The sequence below is a fragment of the Diadema antillarum genome, unplaced genomic scaffold (genome assembly GCF_040938485.1).
Source record: "Diadema antillarum isolate AM-2024a unplaced genomic scaffold, OU_Dant_1.0 seq00001285_RagTag, whole genome shotgun sequence".
In the NCBI taxonomy this organism is placed as follows: domain Eukaryota; kingdom Metazoa; phylum Echinodermata; class Echinoidea; order Diadematoida; family Diadematidae; genus Diadema; species Diadema antillarum.
The window spans coordinates 245,912-266,513 of record NW_027272064.1 but is presented as its reverse complement, the minus strand read 5'-3'; the positions used below and the strand labels follow the sequence as shown (position 1 = coordinate 266,513).

The window sequence follows — 20,602 nt, the reverse complement described above, 5'->3', positions numbered from 1 at the left end:
AATGCAAATACAAATGGATATATTACTTTTCAAACCCAATTCTTTCTTTTCCGGAAAACTTACCCGAAGTCATCAAATTTCTGCTTGAGAGCGAAAGCACTGTCAAACAAATTCTGCACGAGGGCGTCATACTCTTCCTTGACCTGCCTCCGAACATCAGCCTCCTTGGTCAGAGCCTGCTGGTTCATCTCAGACAGCTTGGCTCGCAGGGCTGTGATCTCTGCACCAGGGAGTAAGAGGGTTAACCATTGAGGATTAGTTGATTTTGGTATAACATGCATACCTCATAGACAACGGTCTGAACATGGTACACTCTGGGCTAGCACACAGGTTAAAGGGATGCTCTCATCAACAACTCCGCACACTGAATATTAACAGAGACTCCAACCCCAAGCACCTTCTGATCTGGAGATTCTCCCGCCCGAAACCCCTAGCAAACGGGAGACTCCAAGTTGATGTGTGCGAAGCGCGAAGTTCCTAGTGTTCTATTATATGTTCTCTGGTGTTATCTAAGGCTTATTTTTTTCAACATACGATAGCAATAAGTAAGAAATCCTTTCCACCGGGAGACACAGAGCCAGGGCGGGAGAAATCAAATCTCCAGCGGGAGAACGGGAGATTTTGCAAAAATAGGTTTTCGGCGGGAGATCTCCCGTCGAAAACGGGAGAGTTGGAGTCTCTGTATTAACAGCAATATACACCTAACTGATATCAATGAATTGGACAGACTAGCCATGAAAATTTTCATTGAAGTCTTTCATATCAAATTGAAAAGTATCCAACTAGACTGAAGCTTACCTACACCAAATTATAAAGTTCAACATCCCTTTGTTTCTGAATTATAGTATGTCATCTTTGTCTTCGTTTGTTTAGCATTATACATGCATATTGTACATGAGGATATGTATTGCCCTAGGATATCACTGTATGCTGGGACAGTCAACCTCTTCCACTCTCTTCAATAACATAACAACTGGTACTGGTATGCAATCACAGTACATAAACATGGAGTGTGAGAACACAGCCGGCCAAAGTCTTGCGTAGCTTCTGTGTGAATGAATGCGTACACGTCCTAATTGCTGCATCCACTGCTGTACTCAATAATCATGACTTTCACTGTTCCAAAAAAAAACTAGATATATCGCTACGGCTACCGATATGCTTCCGCCATAATGCATGGTTCTCCTAATAGGTCTATAGTACAATGTCTTGACAATGTGTGATGACAGTTTCACACAATTGGCAAAATATTAAAATGACAGGTTTGACACAAATGTGCTGAATGTTCACTTTCCTAGAACTAGGTTCAATTGGATGAATGATTAAAATGTCAGAGTGCAGGTATTTGGGGAACTGATGATTTTTACTTGACTTTTGACCCTTTTATAAGTTTATGCATTGAGTAATTTTCAAGGTATTGAGAAAAAGTATAATTTCAGTATCAAATGGGAAAACAGCATTATCTAAACCTGGCCTTTGACCTTTGACCTCACAGTTCCAAAGAGAATCACTGTTAGGTTGAACATGCATAAATATATAAGTTTCATGATGATACCTTGAGTTACTTTCGAGATATGGAGGAAAAAGTGCAATTTAGCACTTTCACTTGACCTTTTACCTTTTGACCTTTTGGCAAGAAACTTCCCCAAAAATATATATTGGGTAATACATGCCATACATCAAGTTAAAAAAAAAAAACCTTCAGGCATATTGCATTTTAAGGAAAGTAGTGAATTTTGAGGAGTTGACCTTGACCTTTGACCCCCTGACCTTTGACCCATGACCCCCAACTTCCCTAAATAATCACTGCCCATCGGTACAAGCATATATACTAAGTTCCATGAAGATACCTTGAACCATTTGCGAGATATGGAGAAAAACATGAAATTTCAATTTTTTTCACAAAATAAGCTGTGACCTTTGACCTTTGACCCTGTGACCCTAAAATCCACATAAAGTATTATCCCCCAAGGATATACCCTCATACCAAGTTTGATGTAAAACCACCACACGGTTCTTGAGATATCGACAAAAACAAAACGGGACGTACGGACGTACGGACGGACGGACGACCCGAAAACATAATGCCTCCGGCCACTTCGTTGCAGAGGCATAAAAATTGCAGGGAAGCACTGATTAGTGAAAAATTAGATTCACTAAATGAATGGCATATTCAGTACATGGCGATTTATTGCCTTGGTCAACGGCTGATCGCCTGTATTTTTCGAAAGCTCGTTTGCGGTGACCCTTACCTAGTAGAAGGTCATGGCTTCTGTCTGCAAGCTGGCACTGTATGTCCACCACTGCAGCCGTGCAGATGTCATCATAGGCTTGCTGTAGGTACTTGATTTCCTGGTGATGGAAGCAAGATGAACAAATATAGTGACTAGAGTACATAGATTTGACATCAGGAAATAAAGTACTTCTGGAAAAGTCATCCTAACATATAATTTACTTTAGAATTTGTCAAACAGATATAACAGTTGCAAAAATACTAATCATTTTCACTGCTGTCTATTGACATGAGAAATTCTACATGGCAGCAATTCACAATGTTTTGTCTGTTTATGTTAGTTTAGTTTTGTTCCTTAATTCTGCTACAGCATAAGGTATTACTTTTATAGACTATCACAGCAACAAGACTGACAAATGTCAAATGAAATATATGCATTGAGTTTATCATCAACCTTTTTCTCTGGAGGCCCATTCAGGCCACAAAAATCTTTAAATCTGAAATGTATTTGGAGTCTTTTCTTTTTCATTTTAGTACTGTTTCACACTGTACTGTTCATCATCTTTTAGTTTTAAAGCCTGTCAATGTTTAGGCAGGCCTCGACACAAACTTTTTTATCTGGTGGTCAGTTGGGCCACTGGAACATTTGAATTTGAAATTTTGGTGGCCTAAAAAAGAAATGTAGTGCCCCAAAATAAAAGAAAACATAACAACCCATTTTGAATTTCATGAGCCAGATCGGGCCACCCAAAGATAGCCTCGAAGGAAGTTTGGAGGCCCAATATCAATTTTCAGTGGCCCCGGACCAATGCCGGACTACTCTCAAACCCTGGTAACACTTCTTAGTATTCAAGAGACAGCTAAACCATTGAGCGTCTGACATTCAGGATACCTGTTCTCTCTGGTAAAGCAGCTGGTGGTTCTGTCGCAGCAGGTTCTCATAGTACATGGAGTAGTTCTCATAGTTTCCCTTCTCTCTCCCCATGACGGCATTGGCCAGCCCCGTGAGGGCGCTGTTCAGCTGCTCCGAGGTGAAGATGACGCGGTCCCCGTCCCGCTCCGCCATGTTGTGCAGCGTGCGGGAGAAGTCCTCGGCGATGTGGGGTTTGGGGATCATCAGCCGCTCGTTAATTACCTAGACATCAAACAGGAAATGACATGCAGTTCAGATTAAGCTCATTACAAACGACTTTCTTGATCACATATCTGATTCCAATATGAACATTCAGCGCTTTATAAAACAATACAAAATTATCTTTCTACAATGGGTTATTATCAAGACGACAATCTCTAGCTAGCAAAGTCCGATTAAATTAAAAAAACATAATCTCACAAGTACTATTCATTAAACCACTTTGATAACAATAAGTTTAATTCAGTACACCAAAATCAGGAGTTTCATAATTCTGGCATTCTAGCAAAGAGTTTACTCTTGATTCAAATTTTTAAGGAAAAGTCGGAAAGACCTGCAAACTGGTTAAAATATCACACAGACGGTGGCAGGTAACCTTCTCTGTATACAATGTACTAAGTGACATCAGGCTCTGCATTAATGAAAAGCCGTATGGATGGGAGAGTAATCAAACCCATAGTAGACGATCATTCCAAAATTCAAACTCACGGGTCTCTTCCAGAGGTCAGTGGGCAGGTTTCCCTCGTCCCTGGCCCTCTCGGCCACCACGAGGGCGTGCTCCCGGGCCACCTTGCGCTGGAGCTCGTGGATCATGTGGTGCTCCAGGTTGTCCAGTAGCTTGACCAGCTGCTTGGCTCGTAGCTCCATCTCGGACACTCCCTTGGGGGCCACGATGGGCTGGGAGTCAGCCACTATCCCCTCGTACAGGTCCCCCTGGTGATACACATGAACATATAACAATGCACTTTTGACTTGCAGTTTGTATACAACAATGAATTGCCAGTGAAAAGGTGGTAACCTTCTTGAACAGAGCATTATTGTGTCTGCATCAAGTGCACTAGATCTCACATCCACAATGGGCCTTACAAAAGGTCCCTGGGCATCCTCCAGTAGAGTGAAAAGAATCTTTGTGAGAATGAATGCACTGTACGTTTTCTGTGACAATGTGCTTCTCACAAGGACAGTGTAAACACTATCATATTTGAATATGCAGTGATATTCTAGTTTTCTTTTATAAATTCATGCCATGTAATTCAGCCATTATGTTCTCCCCAACAGTCATTACACAGTGTGATCATGACAGCTAAGATGGAAAGTTTGCAATTACACTAACTGTAGCTTCATATGGAGAAGACTGATTAGATGAGGTCATTTGAACTAACCAATACACCTGAACACAAACTTTTCTGTTCTGAGTCTGAAGGTAAATCTTGATAACCTTTTATTACACACAAAAAAGTTAGTGCTACTCTGTTTCAATTCCACACACAAAAATGCTTACTCCTATGGGTAGCACGGAAAACGCATGCACAGAAAAGGAGTCAAGCTCTATGTACTAGCATCTAACCTGTCCATGCAAACAACAGTAAATGACTTTCATATAAATGCATTATTCCAGTGTTGGTTGGCATTCGCAAAAAAGATTTCATCTCTGTTTGTTCCACTCACCTGACCATATCGCCTGGCGATGCTCTTCACCACTGGGTAGAGTATTTCCTGCTTGTATGTTTGACTGATCAAAAAGAAAGGAAGAGAGTGTTAGAGTCCCACAAAAGTGCTGTAACTTCTACAAAGTCCTCAACAAAAAACCTCCTGCATTGTAATTCACAGTACTTTTGGCATGAAATTTAAACAATAGCATGTTTTAAAGCCATATATGGATTATGAGGTATCAGGGGCCACGGAACTAGGGGGCAGGGGGGAGGGAGAATTATTTTTAGATTGGTTGTAATCGGGGGGGGGGGGGGGGTAGCCTTTGTACTCTCTGTATAGGTCTTAATGCACTAACAACAAATGACCCCAATAAAATGTTGAATGACATATCACTTCTGCTACTAATACAAAACAATTGGATAACTGAATATGTTATAGGCACAGCACCTTGCACAGTGGCTTGCCTTCCGTTTACACTTCTGTTGGCTACTTGCCTTCCTTCAAGTTCAATGCTACATGAGGAGGTCCAAATCATATACAAAGTCTATATTGGAGTTGGCTCATTTTAGCATTGTGCAAATTGCTTTTAGAGTTGACTTTCACATCAAGATATACAGTTCAACCTCGATTATCCGGCCTCCTTTTATCCGGAAATCTCTATTATCCAAACGTGTTCACGCAGTGAAGGACCTTTTTTTTTCATCAAAAAATTGAGAAAAAACAGTGACCTTAAAATCAATTAAAATTTTTACAAAACTCACACGATTTACCTACAATATTCCCGACAGAACTAACATAAATTCACACCACATTGTCATCGTAAAAGTAAGCAGTCATGATCTATCGGGACTACAATTTTGCGCAGGCTAGCATAGATTACACCACTGTTGCGGGGTACACTACCTGCCTAGCTGCCAGTGCACTGGGACGGCAGCTTGGACGTCAGCTATATATATTAACATTGTGTTTCCCACATCCGGCCAATTCGCGTTAATATCCAGATAAGCGCCAGTCCCAACATTGCCGGATAATCGAGGTCGAACTGTAATACATTACATCTGATCTATCAATGATCAAATGTTTAACCCCAAACCCACCAAATATATTCACATATTCTTTCATATCTACATTTAAATTCACAAAGAGCCAGATGTTTATCACTATTAAACTCACCAAAACTTCTTGTAGAGGGCTGGGGTGTTGACATCTTCGATTGCAAGCTTGCGTCGACCCCATTCCACTTTGAAAACCTCCAGCCGTTTCCATAGCAACAGAAAATCCTTCAGGAGGGAGTAGGCCTTCACAGGTTCCTTGGTTCTAGACAGGGCCTTCCCTGTCATTGAAACCACTGGTCAAACAGAATAGAGAACAAGGAAATAATACCTCCAAACTGCCAAATGTGCAGAGCGACATGAAAACAAATAACTTTGTTACTGTAAAACCAAAAATATTTACAGCATGAAATTTTTGCAAATTGCCACTGGTATTCAATACATACAGTGTAGACAAGAACTTTTGCATGCATTTCAATTCTGCAAATCTTGGCTCCTCACGATATTTGCAAAACTTTCATACACACAAAAATTTCTGGTTTTACAGTATTTCCTAGGAGTTTTCATCCACAAATTTTACAAGTAAGAAAAATAAGCTTGTTTGTGGTCAATTCAAGGTTTGATTGAGCCAAAAAGATGAAATATCTGAAAAACATTGGTGGTGAATAACAGCTGGAGTCTTTTTTTTTTCAATTTCAAAGCTCTGCCAAAGTCTCCTCTTTAGAAATAGCCTGTCTGAAACTGTACATCAAAATCATCCTGGATTGTTGTATACACAAGCTTTGATCATAATGCATTTCAAGACACAACTCTGACTACATGGTGGTGAAATTCACAGGATATGCTTGCTTCACATTCACAACAGTAAAACAATGAGTTCAACTGTTATCTGTGACTTGTAATACCCGGTAGATCATATACCATTGCAACTTCAAGCTGTTTTACTTATCTGTGAATCTATGAAAAATACATATCATGCACAGCATGCTGCAAAGTTGGAGCATAAATGTATTGATAAGAAATAGCATTAGAAAGAAGCCCTCAGTAGCACTGTATGAAACGGAGTCAGATCCAGCTGTGGACCTCACCTTCCTTGGTCTCCTGGATGGAGACATCGCTGGCACTGGCCGGCCGAGAGTGACTGGAGCTCTTGCCGCTGGCCGCACTGCGGGGTCGGGACGAAGCCTTCCCACTCGCAGCATCCTCGTTTCCATCCTCCTCATCGTCTGGCGCCATGACGATGTCCTGCTGGCCACTAAGGAGCACATCCTCCATGAGAAGGGACACACCCAAGATCTCTCCATTGGCTACATGTCTGGAAGCAACCAATCAAAGGGAGAATCAATGATGTCAATGCACTTTGTGTGCCAAATAAGGGCATCAACCATCAAGTTTTTTTGTCTAGGCAAAAATAGGCAACAAAAAAAATCAAAAATCTAGGCAACAATCTGCAATGGACTGCTAGGTGATGATATTTCTCCCTAATATACTACTGAATGATTTTTATGTGGGACTGTATCACTGTTCACACCAGTGAAAAGGTTTGTCAAACTGGCACAAAGGTCAACATATGGGATATAATATAAAAATGGAATTCCAGCAGATGATCTACATAACTTCTGGCCAAGTGCACACAGGCATTTGTAGGGTTCATGCCAACAAGTCTGGCTCCCTCACCTGTCCACATCCTTGAGACCCGAGAGACAAAGCTGCATGTTGTGTTCAATCTGCTGCCACTGCCAGAACCTCAGGGCAAAGGGACCTCTCCTGGTGATTGAAGTAAGAGGGAAACAAAATGCATAAATGCTCCAAATTCTCACTTTGATGTTCCCTTTTTTAAATCTTGATAGACCTGGCATTGCATTTGTCCGTAAAAGTGTTTGTCTCTTTTTTTCATGGATATCCCGAGGGTGTGCATCACAGCTAAACTTGTTTTAGAAGTAAAGGTACTAAATGTCAATCTCAATATTTGATACATCTTCTTAATAAGGTGACTACTTTGGTAAGTACCTTCAAAATACTACTAATACATATCACTCTTGGTTACTTCCATAATTTTGTTTCTTCTTTTGTTTTCCAATATTCTAATAATCTGTACCAGATCATAAACAGAGATTTTGCTTGATCCTTGAATTTCTCCTCGTAACTAATGATGATTTGTATTTGTCGCAGGAGTATCACTGTGTGCTGATACTTTCTTATGATTTATGCTGGAGTAAGATAACAGATCAAATAGTTGAAAGCATAGCCCTGTCTAGCCAGACACAAAATGACTGATGTTGGATGCAAAAGGTCAGTAAAGCACATCAAGCATCCCATGAAAATAGCTGTAACCACTGAAAATACCAATTACTGATAGAAACATGAAAAATAGTCTTTTGAATGTCTTATCTAAATAAGAATATAATGGTGTATCTTCCAAAGGACAAAAAAATGCCACAGGACTAAAAAAAAATTGCAATAATGGAGGGATAGATAATCATGTATTTTGCATGAGGGACTCTCTATATATCAGTAAGTAGAGGACTTAAATGATGATGTACCTCCCAAGGAAAGTGCGGTGTGGGAAGAGTTCCTGTGCCTTGAAGTCCCGGGGCTGTAGAGGCTCAGGGGTGGGCAGGTAGGCATTGTAGAGGGAGGCCCGCTGCACGTTGCTCAGGGATGGCAGGGCATGCGACATGTTGGCTGTCACACTGCGGTATCCCCCCACGTTCTTCGTCGACAGGAGCGTGTCGCGGAGTGTGTAGCGTACAGAGGAGTCAAATTCCAGGAACAAGACATCACGCCTTAGACTCAGGAAATCTGCAACCTACATAAATGTAGCAGTAATATGAAAAAACTAGAAATGTCGCTAAGGCGACTGGTATGCCTCCGCCATAATGCATGATTCTCCAAATAGGTCTGTAGTACATGTGGACAATGTGTGATTACATTTTCACAAAATTGGCAAAATATTAAAATGACAAGTTTGTCACAAATGTGTTGAATGTTCACCTTCCTTGACCTAGGTTTGATTCGATGAATAGGAGAGCATGTATTTGGGGATTTAAGGACTTTAACTTGACTTTGCCCATTCATAAGTTTATGCATTGAGTAATTTTCAAGGTATGGAGAAAAAGTGCAATTTCTGTATTGAAAAGTACATTGTTACCATTTTCATCTGGCCTTTGACCCTAAAATTCATAGGATAATCACTGTCAGGCAGAACATGCATGAATATGTAGAAAGTTTCAAGATAACTTGAGATAACTGAGATATGGAGGAAAAAGTTAGTTCAGCACTTTCCCTTGATCTTTGACCTTTTGACCTTTGAGGCAAAAAAAAAAGAAAACGAAAAAAAAAGTTTCCAGAGAATCTCTATTAGGTTATACATGCATACACCAAGTGTAAAAAAAAATAATAATCCTGCTGGCATTGCATAAATATGAGGGAAATAGTAAAATGTTAAAGTGTTGCCCTTGACCTTTGACCCCTGACCTTTGACCTCATGAACCCTAAATTCTCTAGATAATCACTGCCAGTCAGTACATGTATATACTACGTTCCATGAAGATACCTGGAACAATTTCCAAGTTACGGAGAAAAAAAGTGAAGTTTTAATATTGTTACTTGACCTTTTGACCTTTGACCTTTGACCTCACGACCCAAAACTCTCACCAGAGAATTTTAATTGGGTAATACATGTATACACTAAGTTTACAGAAAATATCTTCAGGCATTGCATAGATATGGTGGAAATAGTGAAATTTTACGTATTTGACCTTGACCTTTTGACCTTTGACCTTGAGCATGTGCACTCAAAAGTTGATAGGCACAACTTCACCCCCTAATACACATACATGCCAAGTTTCATTAGGATACCTCAAAAGGTTTTTTAGTTACACTGTCCACAAAATTCATTACGGACGGAAGGACGGACGGACAGAAAGACGGACGGACGGACAGACGGACGGACGGACGGACAACCCGAAAACATAATGCCTCCGGCACCACTTCGTGGCGGAGGCATAAAAATGTAACAATGCCTTAGTCTCATAACCTCATAGCAAGAAAGTTTTACATTGTCATTGCATGATATGAAATGCACATCACAAAAGCTTAGAATCTTAGGGATGGGAGCAATAATGCTGTGATTGGTCAACATACTGCAAAAGTGGATATTTTCGCGCGACTAATTTTTCGCGCTTGGCCGGGTAAGAAGAGTTCCGCGTGTTTTTAATTTCACGGAATCAGGATATCACTCACAGGAACATATGGCAAGCAAAAATATTCGCGTGCTTTTATTTTCGCGCTAGTTTCTGGTTGCGCGAAATGCGCGAAAATTTCCACTTTTACAGTATGTGAGACCACATTTAACTTCTGCAAGAGAGAATTACAAAGCGTGCCACAGACCACCATTATCATGTATAATCTGTGAACAAGAGTCAATGACTTTTCTTGACCTCTGTTGAACTTAAAACTGACCTGTTCGGGGTTGAGGGGGTCGTCCATGTTGTTGAGCTGTCTCTGAATCTCTCGTAGCTCGGAGCAGATGCCCTCTGTCCCACCCCAGTCTGCTGTGATCACTTCTTTCCTCTGGGAGCCCAGTCTGAAGACACACAGAGACAGACAGACAGACAGACAGAGACAAACAGACAGACAGACAGGGACAGACAGGCAGACAGACGGACGAAAAGAGAGAGATGGATAGAAGATTATATCCAACGGACACATGCATTCAATCTCTACTATAAAATTGCGATATGGATCCTAATCGAATGCTTGGCTGAGAGCTATCATATGACCAGACTTTCATTTTGCCTACAGACCCAACTTTAATTCTAATGACCACCCATTGAGATGGGTCTCTTATAGAGAAAGCCAACTTCCTAAACCAATTGACATGATGAACTATCCTCATAAGTATTTTGCAATGCACAATTGCCTTTAATCTACAAACAAAGCACACACAAAAGCACGGTAGGATTATTCTCCAGACGTTCATACGATACAATATTAGACATTAGATCTGCATCCTTTCTGCAAAATTCTGTATGACAGTAAGACACAAGTTAATTTATAGCAAATTGCAACATTTAGGTAATATCAGTACAGTAAGAAGTACACTTCTTTACCAAATGAACAGCACACGCAACCATGCTTTCTTGAGGCAGAAGATCTAACTGTCCATGCAGCTATACAATGCCCACATGTTTTATGCAATATCATAAAAAATGCCAGTAACTAACAGCATGCAGAAAAAAAAAACCAAAAATGTCTTTGTTTATCACCAAATTTACTAAAATCCGAATTAAACTGAATTGAATTGAATTGAATTAAAATGATTGAATTGAACTGAATTAACTGAATTGAAATGAATTGAATTGAACTGAATTGAATTGAACTGAATTGAATTGAATTGAATTGAATTGAATTGAATTGAATTGAATTGAATTGAACTGAACTGAATTGAATTGAATTGAATTGAATTGAATTGAATTGAATTGAACTGGACTGGACTGGACTGGACTGAATTGAAATGAACTGAAATGAATTAAAATGAATTGAATTGAATTGAATTGAATTGAATTGAATTGAATTGAACTGAATTGAATTGAATTGAACTGAATTTAATCCACTGTTTAATAGTAAGACTAAAATGGCAAAAGAGAGCATCTAGAACCCTAAAGCTTCCAGCTGAGGGCATGGACCCTAGGCCAAACACACAAAAGACTTTGTCCATATAGATTCATGAACAATAATAAGAGCTTTTTCCTCGCAGCAGAGCCTGCAGGCTGAAATTTCACAGTGTGAACAACCCTGGCCTTGAATCAGAAACGAAAAGATGAACACAAACCTTGCTTGGGAGCTACCAAGCTTAGAATGCGCACACAGATACTGGAGAATGTCGTGCAGGGCTGAGATGATGCGCAGCGAGGTGGAGAGCACCCTCACACAGGCTTCGTCGTCCAGGGTCTTGAACATGGCCAGGGCCTCAGTGTGGTGGGGCAGGAACCAGAGGTTGAGGAGGGTGGAGCCGTCCGGGGACAGGAGGCGCCTTGGGCGTTTCTTCAGCTCCCTGCATGGTGTATGGGTGAACGTGAGGGGAGCAAATTTGAGCCGTGGGTGATCAGTGCAAATAAGCAGCAGTTACATGTTAAAAATGTGGTTACAGTAAAACACAATATTTTCACGACATGAAATTTTTGCGAATTGGAGCCGACGGCCATTTTCACAGCATGAAATTTTCGCGAGCTGCCTCTAACATTTAAAGGGAAGCAGTCCTGAGATTTTCACTGTACTGATAATTAAGAAGAGTAAAAAATATAACCTTTCACCAATTTATACGCGTGGACATCAAAAATTGTCTCCGTACGCGATTTTTAAAAAATAATTCCTGCAAGCGATCGTGTAAGAGCCTGCCAAAAGGTGCAACGTCATTGATGCCCTACTGTCAAGTTGACAGCCTGCCTCAGAAAATCAATTTAAGTGTTCAAAATGATCATATCTGATTTTTTCATAAAATGTGACAATATGTGGTTTTATTATTTCAAACAAAATATTTCAAGCCTACTAATATATACAATTAATATAAAAATAAATAGTAAACATGTATTTATAAATAACTAGGGATGACGAGCAGAACACCGCTGGAAAGAGTTGTGCATCGATGACGTATGACTCTCCGCCAAGACTTGCTCATTTGCAGATTCACACTTTTTTAACCGAAATGTATGAGCTTATTTGGTGATTTGAAAGTTTGTTTTTGATGAAAGTAGTTCATTGGAGGTACCAACAACAACATATTTTTTTAAATTTCGTGAGGACTGCGTCCCTTTAATGCATATAGTGCAGCCAAGAACTTTTATGTGCATTTTAATTTTGCAAATCTTGGCTCTCGCGAAATTCACAAAATTAAAATGCACGTGAACATTCCTCGTTTTACAGAAGTGGTCTTGATTGCATCCATATCTACTTCAAAGTTCAAGTTCAAATAGCCAGCATACAGAAAATTTACCACAAAGTTGTCATCATTTCTTAATAAAGACAGCTGAACACAAGCAACAGCTCAGTGAAAATTTGATCAAATTTACACAAATTCAAAAGTTCAGAAAATCAAAATATCATTTCATTAAGTTTTATGATGTCCTAAAAGCATTAAAAGAGCTGCGTATTTTGTATGTCAAAAGCTAAAAACATCTATGTATGCAATCACATCTGTCAATACATTTTTAGTTTTGATTGTTAAGACTTTTGGTTTTTTTTTAACCATATTAAAAAGATATTCCACACAGTCAATCAAATAAGCTGCCAATATGATGGAACTGACTGAACTATGCTATTCAGCGAGTCAAATGCTCCAGGAATCGCTTACAATTCACAGCACATATTGACATCTTTCTGTACATCCCAAAAAATTGCATCTGGGGTATTTTTCTATACAAATCAGGTGACATGAACTCCTCACCTAGGATTGGTTTCAAGCCCCTTGACATCATCGTTGGGTGTCTTCTTCTCATTGGGCAGGCCACAGACGAAGTGGGCACTCTTGACTGACTTGAATTCCTCCAGGAGGGCACTGATGCTGTTGAGGTAGGCGACGATCTGACCCCGCAGGGAGTACTGAGACACACGACGCATGAACCGCTGACAGAACTTGACTATCAGCTCCCTGGATGATTACAGATGGAACATTAGAATTGTCAGAGTTATGACAGCAGTAAGTACAAATGTAAACATCAGAGATGACACACATCACTGCTCACATTTAAATATTTATTTTAAATGCATATTCTTGAAATTAAGGCAATTTCTGATTTACTTGGGCAGAAAATTTCTTATTCAATTTTTTTTGTTTTGCACTAAATGTACAAGACACAATCTCTTATCTCATATGTCTACTACAAATTAGGTCGATGTGGAGGTAGAATACTTCAGCATTATCTTTCTATCTTGTGTTTAAAGACCACAATATTTCAAATGAAAATGATAAACAGTTATTGAATCTGTGTGTCTAACCTTTAAAGATAACAAAACTGTGGAGGATTTGAATGTGAGAGGGCCAAGACACACAGAAGGACTTCCATACCTCTTGAGTTTTTCCACTTCATCTGGGTTCTTCATGATGGTTCCCATGCTTGCTTTCTTAGTCAGGAAATCATTCAACATCACATCCCTCGATGGAGTCTATCCGTGACAAAATGTGAAAAAGGAAATGAGAAATTATATCACCACTAGTAAAATATGGCTTTACTTAGCACTAATTACATAGCTTTGGTTACACCTCTGACATTAAAAAAGAAAAAAAAAATAATGCTCGTGACTTGGAATGATTGATCCACACACCCTTCCCCTCTGCATTAATACATCTTTTAAATCACTTTCAGACAGAGACATTCCAGCCTCCAATAGACATGAAGAAACATTACAGAATCAATAACTACTTCTTCTTTTTCTAATTCTTGGGGCTGATATCACAATACTGTTGTGCAGTAGTCCATGATTGCCAATAATTCTTGCAATAGTCTTTTGAAACATCACAATTTCATAACTGTTTTCAATAAAACTTTCCGTCTAACAAAACAGGAAAAACTTGAAACTATCAACTCATATCATTCCTCTTTAATCACACCTTGTCTGCAATGATTATCTCTCATTCTGCTTCTCTTGACCTATCACGTCATTGTAGACAGTTTTGACTGCATTACAGATTGAGTTCAGGTAAGTGCATCAGTTAAAACCATTGTGCAGTAAAGGAGAAAGAGTTTCAATGTTACACTTCTTCCACCAGCATCGTACAACTATAAGTCTTTGTGCAGGTTCACTGCCCCTGATGGTCCTACCTTCTCAAGCTGGAGAGAGACGAAAGCCTCTTGTGACCTCTTGTGCCGCTCCATGTTTGTGATAAGCTTAGCGGCAAATAGCACGGACTGCGTCGAGACGGCTGTTGCACTGGACTTGCGCCTATCCTGGTGGCGGGGAGACTTCGTGGGCTCCACCGGAGACTTGCTCCTCTCGCTGATTTAAGAGAGAATTCACAAATTTTACAGCTAACTCCTTGACACTCCATGGACAGATATTTTTGTCCACATACATCAGATGTTGTGACAAAATAACATGAGCAAGACTGATGTGATATGCATGTCTTATAACATTCATATACATTATACACTATTGAAGGATAAAAGAAGATAAGCATATCCACACGAGAACTACTTCTTGGACAGCGGAAGTCTTCATTTTATTTCTTTTGTATGTTGTTTTGATTTATGTGCCTATACACTCCCACCACACACACACACACACACACACACACACACACATACAACACACATACACATCAAATGTCAATGAACAGATGTTCAGATCCATACTGACATGATTTTTTGACAAAATCACAAAGTAATCAATCTAAATCAAAATACAAAGTATTCAATGGTGTACTTTGGGAACATTGTTCATTGAAACTTGAGCACAGAGTAAACACTACTAAACCTCCAAACAGGTGTGTTGGGTTTTTTTTTCTTTTACAAGGGTCAGAAGATAGTTGTGACAACCCTAAAAAATGATAAATGGAGAATACATCTTGGTCTATGCTGACAGCAACAAACAACAAAATAAGGACAATTTTGAATTGAAGTATCATGTATCATGTCAACAGAAATCTACAGGAAAAACTTGCTAGGTTACTCATGCCTCTGCATGGTCTTCATAGCATTACAGAATGAATCTAAAGAATGCTCTCGACTGGCATATCACTCAAGCTATATTGGCGATAACGATCAACAGACTGTGCAGTGAACCCCTCTCATGCTCGATGCTTTAAAACGTCATTTACCTCGGTCTGGCCGTGTCATTTTCGGTATCGTTCTCCTTGAAGTAGGAGCAGACACTGCCCTGCTGCACGGCCGCCATCAGCGCATTCTTGTGGACCACCTGGGCCATCAGGATGACCCTCAGGTTCTCCTGACCGTTGGCCTTCAAAAGCTGTCATTGGTGAGACAAGGGGTGGACGTGATTACATATCAAGTGTGAATTGTTGCTAATAGGATCCATTCTCATCAAACTTGGCTTCATTGCCAAAAATAATATTAAACATCAAGTATTGACCACAGTCAAACCTGCCTAATAGCAGTCACCTGTATATAGCGGCAACCTGCTGTATACGGCCACTAAAAATTTCTCCGCAAGAGAAAAGCCATGTTTAAGACCCCATCTATAGCAGCCACCTGTCTATAACAGCTACTTTTTTTACTCACTTGGGTGGCCACTGTAGACAGGTTTGACTGTACCTTCACCAGAAGGAATATTCTGCCGCCTTAAGTAACCCGTCACCACTGGAATTAAATAGACTCTTCTCAGAGCCGAGAGTGTCAGACTAAATTTCCATGAAAACCTTGACAATGTGTTGCATGGAACAAAAAGTCCACCCCATCAGAATGAATAAAACCCCAACCACAGCCTGAGAATTCATCTCTTGGGCCCCATTTAAAAAAGAGTTGCAGCTGTGATATTGTCTCTTGCTGCAAAGCCAAGTAAGTGTCATCATGGTAATGACATAAATTCTGCATCCTGATCAGCTGATGTAATAAAAAGTAGCTATTATAGCAAAAAATTGCCATCATAACATTTTTACCTCCGCCAAAGAGGCTATGATTTTTGTCGGCATTGGTTTGATTGTCTGTCTATCTGTCTGTTTGTTTGTTTGAAAAATAACTTCAAAGTTATAAATGGATTCAGATGCGATTGTCAGGAAAAGTTAATAATGACACAAGAGACAGATGATTTGGTTCTGACAGTGATCTGGATCACAGACTGGATCCAGGAATATTTTTTTATTTGTTTTTTTTTTTTTAATTCATTGGGAAATACGACCAACAAACGTGGGAATTCAAGCTGTGCATATTTGAGGTGCGCATGCACTCAAGGGGCAGGAATCTAAGGTGGTGAGATAAGAAAGGATTCTTTACAATTGGGAAATAAAGGCCATATATAGCATATGGACGTTATGGGCGAAAATGAGCTACTTGGCGGAGGTCTGCGCTCTCCGACTGCTTTTCTAATTAATGAAATAAGACCCTGCTAACCTTGAGACAGCCATCCTTGCTGCGGAAGCTGAACATGCCCACATGCTTCTCATCCAGCTCCTGGATGGCCAGGAAGAGGTGGGCTGGGGTGTAGCGGTCAAGGTTGGCGTCATCCTCCTGCAAAGCCGTCATGAATAGGGGTGGCGGCTGGTCAGCGTCTGGCTTGTGGGTGGCAAACTCAAACTGGACGCAGCGCATGAACATGTGGAACTCCTCAAAGCCCATCTCGGACGCCTGCTCCCGGTATAGCTGCGTACAGGTGAGGAGTTGGAATATGGTGTTAAATTTGATTCAGTAAATTACCCCTTTTGTTTCCTTCGTTCTGTGTCCCTAGCCCCTCCCAGGCAGTGCATGTCATGTTGTTTGTAGTCCAGTATGTGTCTGTATGTCCTTTATGTTTGTCATTTTGCCTCTGATGAAGATTCTGCTAGGATCAAAAGCTAAGGCCCCTCTTGACTCCATTTGCTCCACTGGCTCTCTACTATTGGATAAGCAGTTTTCAGCACCCTTTTTTTTTGACAGTAAAAAATATCAATGCCAAATTACACTGGCTGGCTAACACTTTTGGAGAAGACTACCCTTTATACTCTACGCATAAGGGAATGTTGTACCTGTGCTGTGTACGTCTAATATTACAAGTAATTTGATAGAGTGAAATTCATAACTTAATCTTATGCATCAAAATGACAAATTCATCTACCTGTATGAGTTCAGTTTTGATGCAAATTGTCTTTGTTGCCCTTTTTTGGTTGTGCTTTGCATGCACACTACACTACCACTTGTACCTTAGTCATTCATTGGAATGAAACCTTTCTCTCCCCACATATTCTTATGTTGCTTTGGGCATAGATTCAGTGCACAAATTCAGTTTATGAACTCATCTATAGTTGAGCTTTAAAGCTCAACTGCATGCCAGGACCGAGTCTCAGACATCCTCATCTAATATCCTTCAGTACAAGTTTGCCACCTGGCTTGTCAATGATGCAAATAGTGAGTGCAAATGAATTATTTACAATCAACCAATAACAGTTGGTCATGGCAGTAATATCTATTGTTTTCAGATCAATTAAATCTAATTACTTTGATACTTATGGACAGACAGGAGAAGAATCACAACTGTTTGATTATGTAGTAGTGGCATTAAGTGAAAAAAGTTAGGTGTTGAGAAAGAAAAAATTGACAGCAAATTCATGCATAGTTTAATATTTGTCCTTGCACTTCACTTACAAGGTATTAGTGCTAAGTTGTCATCTCTCTCCCAAATCTTCTATCTCTTCTCCAAGTCTCACCCCCTCCTCCCCCATCCAAAAGAAAACAAAACATGATCAGAAATTTGAGGCGCTTAGAATTAAAGCCAAGTGATGAGTTACCTCAGAGAGGACCTCTGTGTCACAGGCCACCTCCAGAAGACGATGCCGTAGGCTAACAACCTGAAAGCAAAACAAACACACTTCCATGATTAGTGCTGTGTTTGGGATGCATACATCAGTATTTCTACCTACATACATCATTTATCTATCTTGCACCCACACATAATCGCATCCATCACAGCAAGCTGTCAAGATTAAGACCACAAGCAAGAAGGGGGATCTATAAGTGATGGCAGGGGTCACTTTTAGTGTTATCAAAGGTCCTACTTCCACACCCCAACTGGGTTTCAAAGTCAAATCATTGACCCAGTTACAAGGGCAAATCTTCAATATCAGAATTATGATTTCCATAAGTTCATACATCCCTTGAATATTACACAAATTTTTATATATTCATCAGAGTTTAGTTTATTTGCTACATGATATAGTTTTGTGTGTCACTCAAATGATGTGCATGAGCAAAGGTAATCTACCTCTGTTAAACCTCTGTAATTTTACAAAATTATAGGTGAGATACTTTTCATTTTAACTCATGTCACACTTCACTAATTCACTACTTTATACAAACAAAAACAGATATATTCACATTCTACAAAAGATAAAATATCTACATCAAGTGTACAAAAGGCATTATGACCAGCAAAAAAAATAAAGCAAAAATATACAAACAAAGCAAAACCAGCAGGGGGGATGGCAGCATTATATCAATTTATCTTGCTTCATCGTTGCTACAATTATTCTATAAGGTTCTGCAAAGATGCCAGACACTCAGTTGACACAGGAAACACAACTGTATTTTGTGTTGTGTTTGCCTGTGTGTTTTTAGTATTATTATTATTATCATTATCACTATTTACCTACATAAAGAACAATGCAGCGTGAACATGTAACATCATCTGTCATATGAATTTCACATGGCTCCATGCAGAAACTTGTGGTAATATGACTGACCTCCATGAGATTAAGCCAGATCTTGAGATTGTCAGCCTGCTTTTCCTTGGCCGTCCGCCTGCCAGCCGCTGCCTCTTGGGCAGCCATCCTGGTGGCTCCTAGCTCCCCAACCAACAAGGGGTCCTCAATAAACAGATCGGAGAATAACTGGAGAAGGAAAGGATGGTTACATTTAGACAATCAGATAATATACGTGTATCACCTTTTCAATTTTTTTTTTCTTGGTTTATGCTTGCATATTTATGCACTATTTTAATCTCTCGGGGGTTGTAATCAGGCTTTGCACTGAACTGAACTGCCCTCTGAGCTGTTATTATCACAACTATTATCACGTCTTCTACAACAGTGCTGAAAACACTTCTATTTCATTAAGTATATGATTAATCGATAACTTCATTCTTACAGAAAGTAGTTTCTTCTCTTTTATTTCTTTTCTTTTTCTCTTTGTGCAGTGTGAGGAATTTTTTGTGCCCTTTGAGCACTCAGACAGAATGGTAAGGGGCATTACAAATACCGTCTATATTTACCTGTATAACAATATAAACCTAGTTATTGAGTACTAAGACTTTTTACAAAATGTTCTGTAACCATTGAGTGTGACTCTGTTCTGTCCAAAAATTTGAGCAGCTCATCTCCAATCTCATTCTTCATCATCATTCCATCTCAACTGGGGGATTATGTACACTAAATATGATAAAGTGCCTAAGTAGAGAGCAAGATAATCCCACAACATTCGACAGACTATTTGGAAGAAGAGGATGCATAGAGCATCAAGAAGCAAAATGATTAGAATGGATCATAGTGACAGCTATGTATTCATTCAAGATGGGAAAAGAAGACTGACAACACAATGGTTGACAAGATGTCACTGTTCACTGTCACTTTCTGTACGCCTGTTGTTCTGACACTGTCAAATAATTGAACTCACATCTCTCTGAACCTGTCCACTGAAGCTATGTCCCATGGGTGTGAGGTTGTCCCACTCTCTCTGCACCACCTCCCACAACCTCTTCTCCATAGCGATGGCTGTGGTAACGGAGGGCGGGTTGTGGTAGAAATACAGCTCCTGCAAGAGTGCATGGAAAATGCCAACAGGGCAGATGGTTTCATGGGCAACATAAGAAAGCAAGAAGTTATACATCTAACACTAGGAGTATCACTACTTTATATGGGGCAAGAATTCATTAGACGGCAATGCTCAATGAGACAAAAGGGATAAAATAAGATGCCACTAAATCTTACAAAAGTTGAGTGGCTAAAACATAAGCACAGGATGAATACAGTTCATATTCAAGATGAACCAAATGATAATCTATTAATTTCTAACTCTCCTACATAGGAGCTGATGTTTGGTGTTGTACTTA

The 20,602-nt window shown here is 39.8% G+C and overlaps 1 protein-coding gene across 1 annotated transcript in view; it reads right to left on the bottom strand.

Annotated features, from left to right (window-relative positions):
• LOC139707931 (uncharacterized) overlaps positions 1-20,602 on the bottom strand; it is a 52,113-nt gene that overhangs the window by 15,029 nt on the left and 16,482 nt on the right. Inside the window, exons 20-38 of the mRNA XM_071619926.1 lie at positions 20,167-20,304; positions 19,239-19,385; positions 18,288-18,347; positions 16,918-17,166; positions 15,669-15,817; positions 14,674-14,842; positions 13,920-14,017; positions 13,299-13,502; positions 11,688-11,909; positions 10,316-10,439; positions 8,395-8,660; positions 7,529-7,618; positions 6,940-7,166; positions 5,973-6,132; positions 4,815-4,878; positions 3,855-4,079; positions 3,126-3,368; positions 2,253-2,352; positions 64-220 (exon numbers count right to left, since the gene is read on the bottom strand). Coding sequence (XP_071476027.1) covers positions 64-220; positions 2,253-2,352; positions 3,126-3,368; positions 3,855-4,079; positions 4,815-4,878; positions 5,973-6,132; positions 6,940-7,166; positions 7,529-7,618; positions 8,395-8,660; positions 10,316-10,439; positions 11,688-11,909; positions 13,299-13,502; positions 13,920-14,017; positions 14,674-14,842; positions 15,669-15,817; positions 16,918-17,166; positions 18,288-18,347; positions 19,239-19,385; positions 20,167-20,304 — 3,092 coding nt within the window. The remainder of the gene's footprint in view (positions 1-63; positions 221-2,252; positions 2,353-3,125; positions 3,369-3,854; positions 4,080-4,814; positions 4,879-5,972; positions 6,133-6,939; positions 7,167-7,528; positions 7,619-8,394; positions 8,661-10,315; positions 10,440-11,687; positions 11,910-13,298; positions 13,503-13,919; positions 14,018-14,673; positions 14,843-15,668; positions 15,818-16,917; positions 17,167-18,287; positions 18,348-19,238; positions 19,386-20,166; positions 20,305-20,602) is intronic.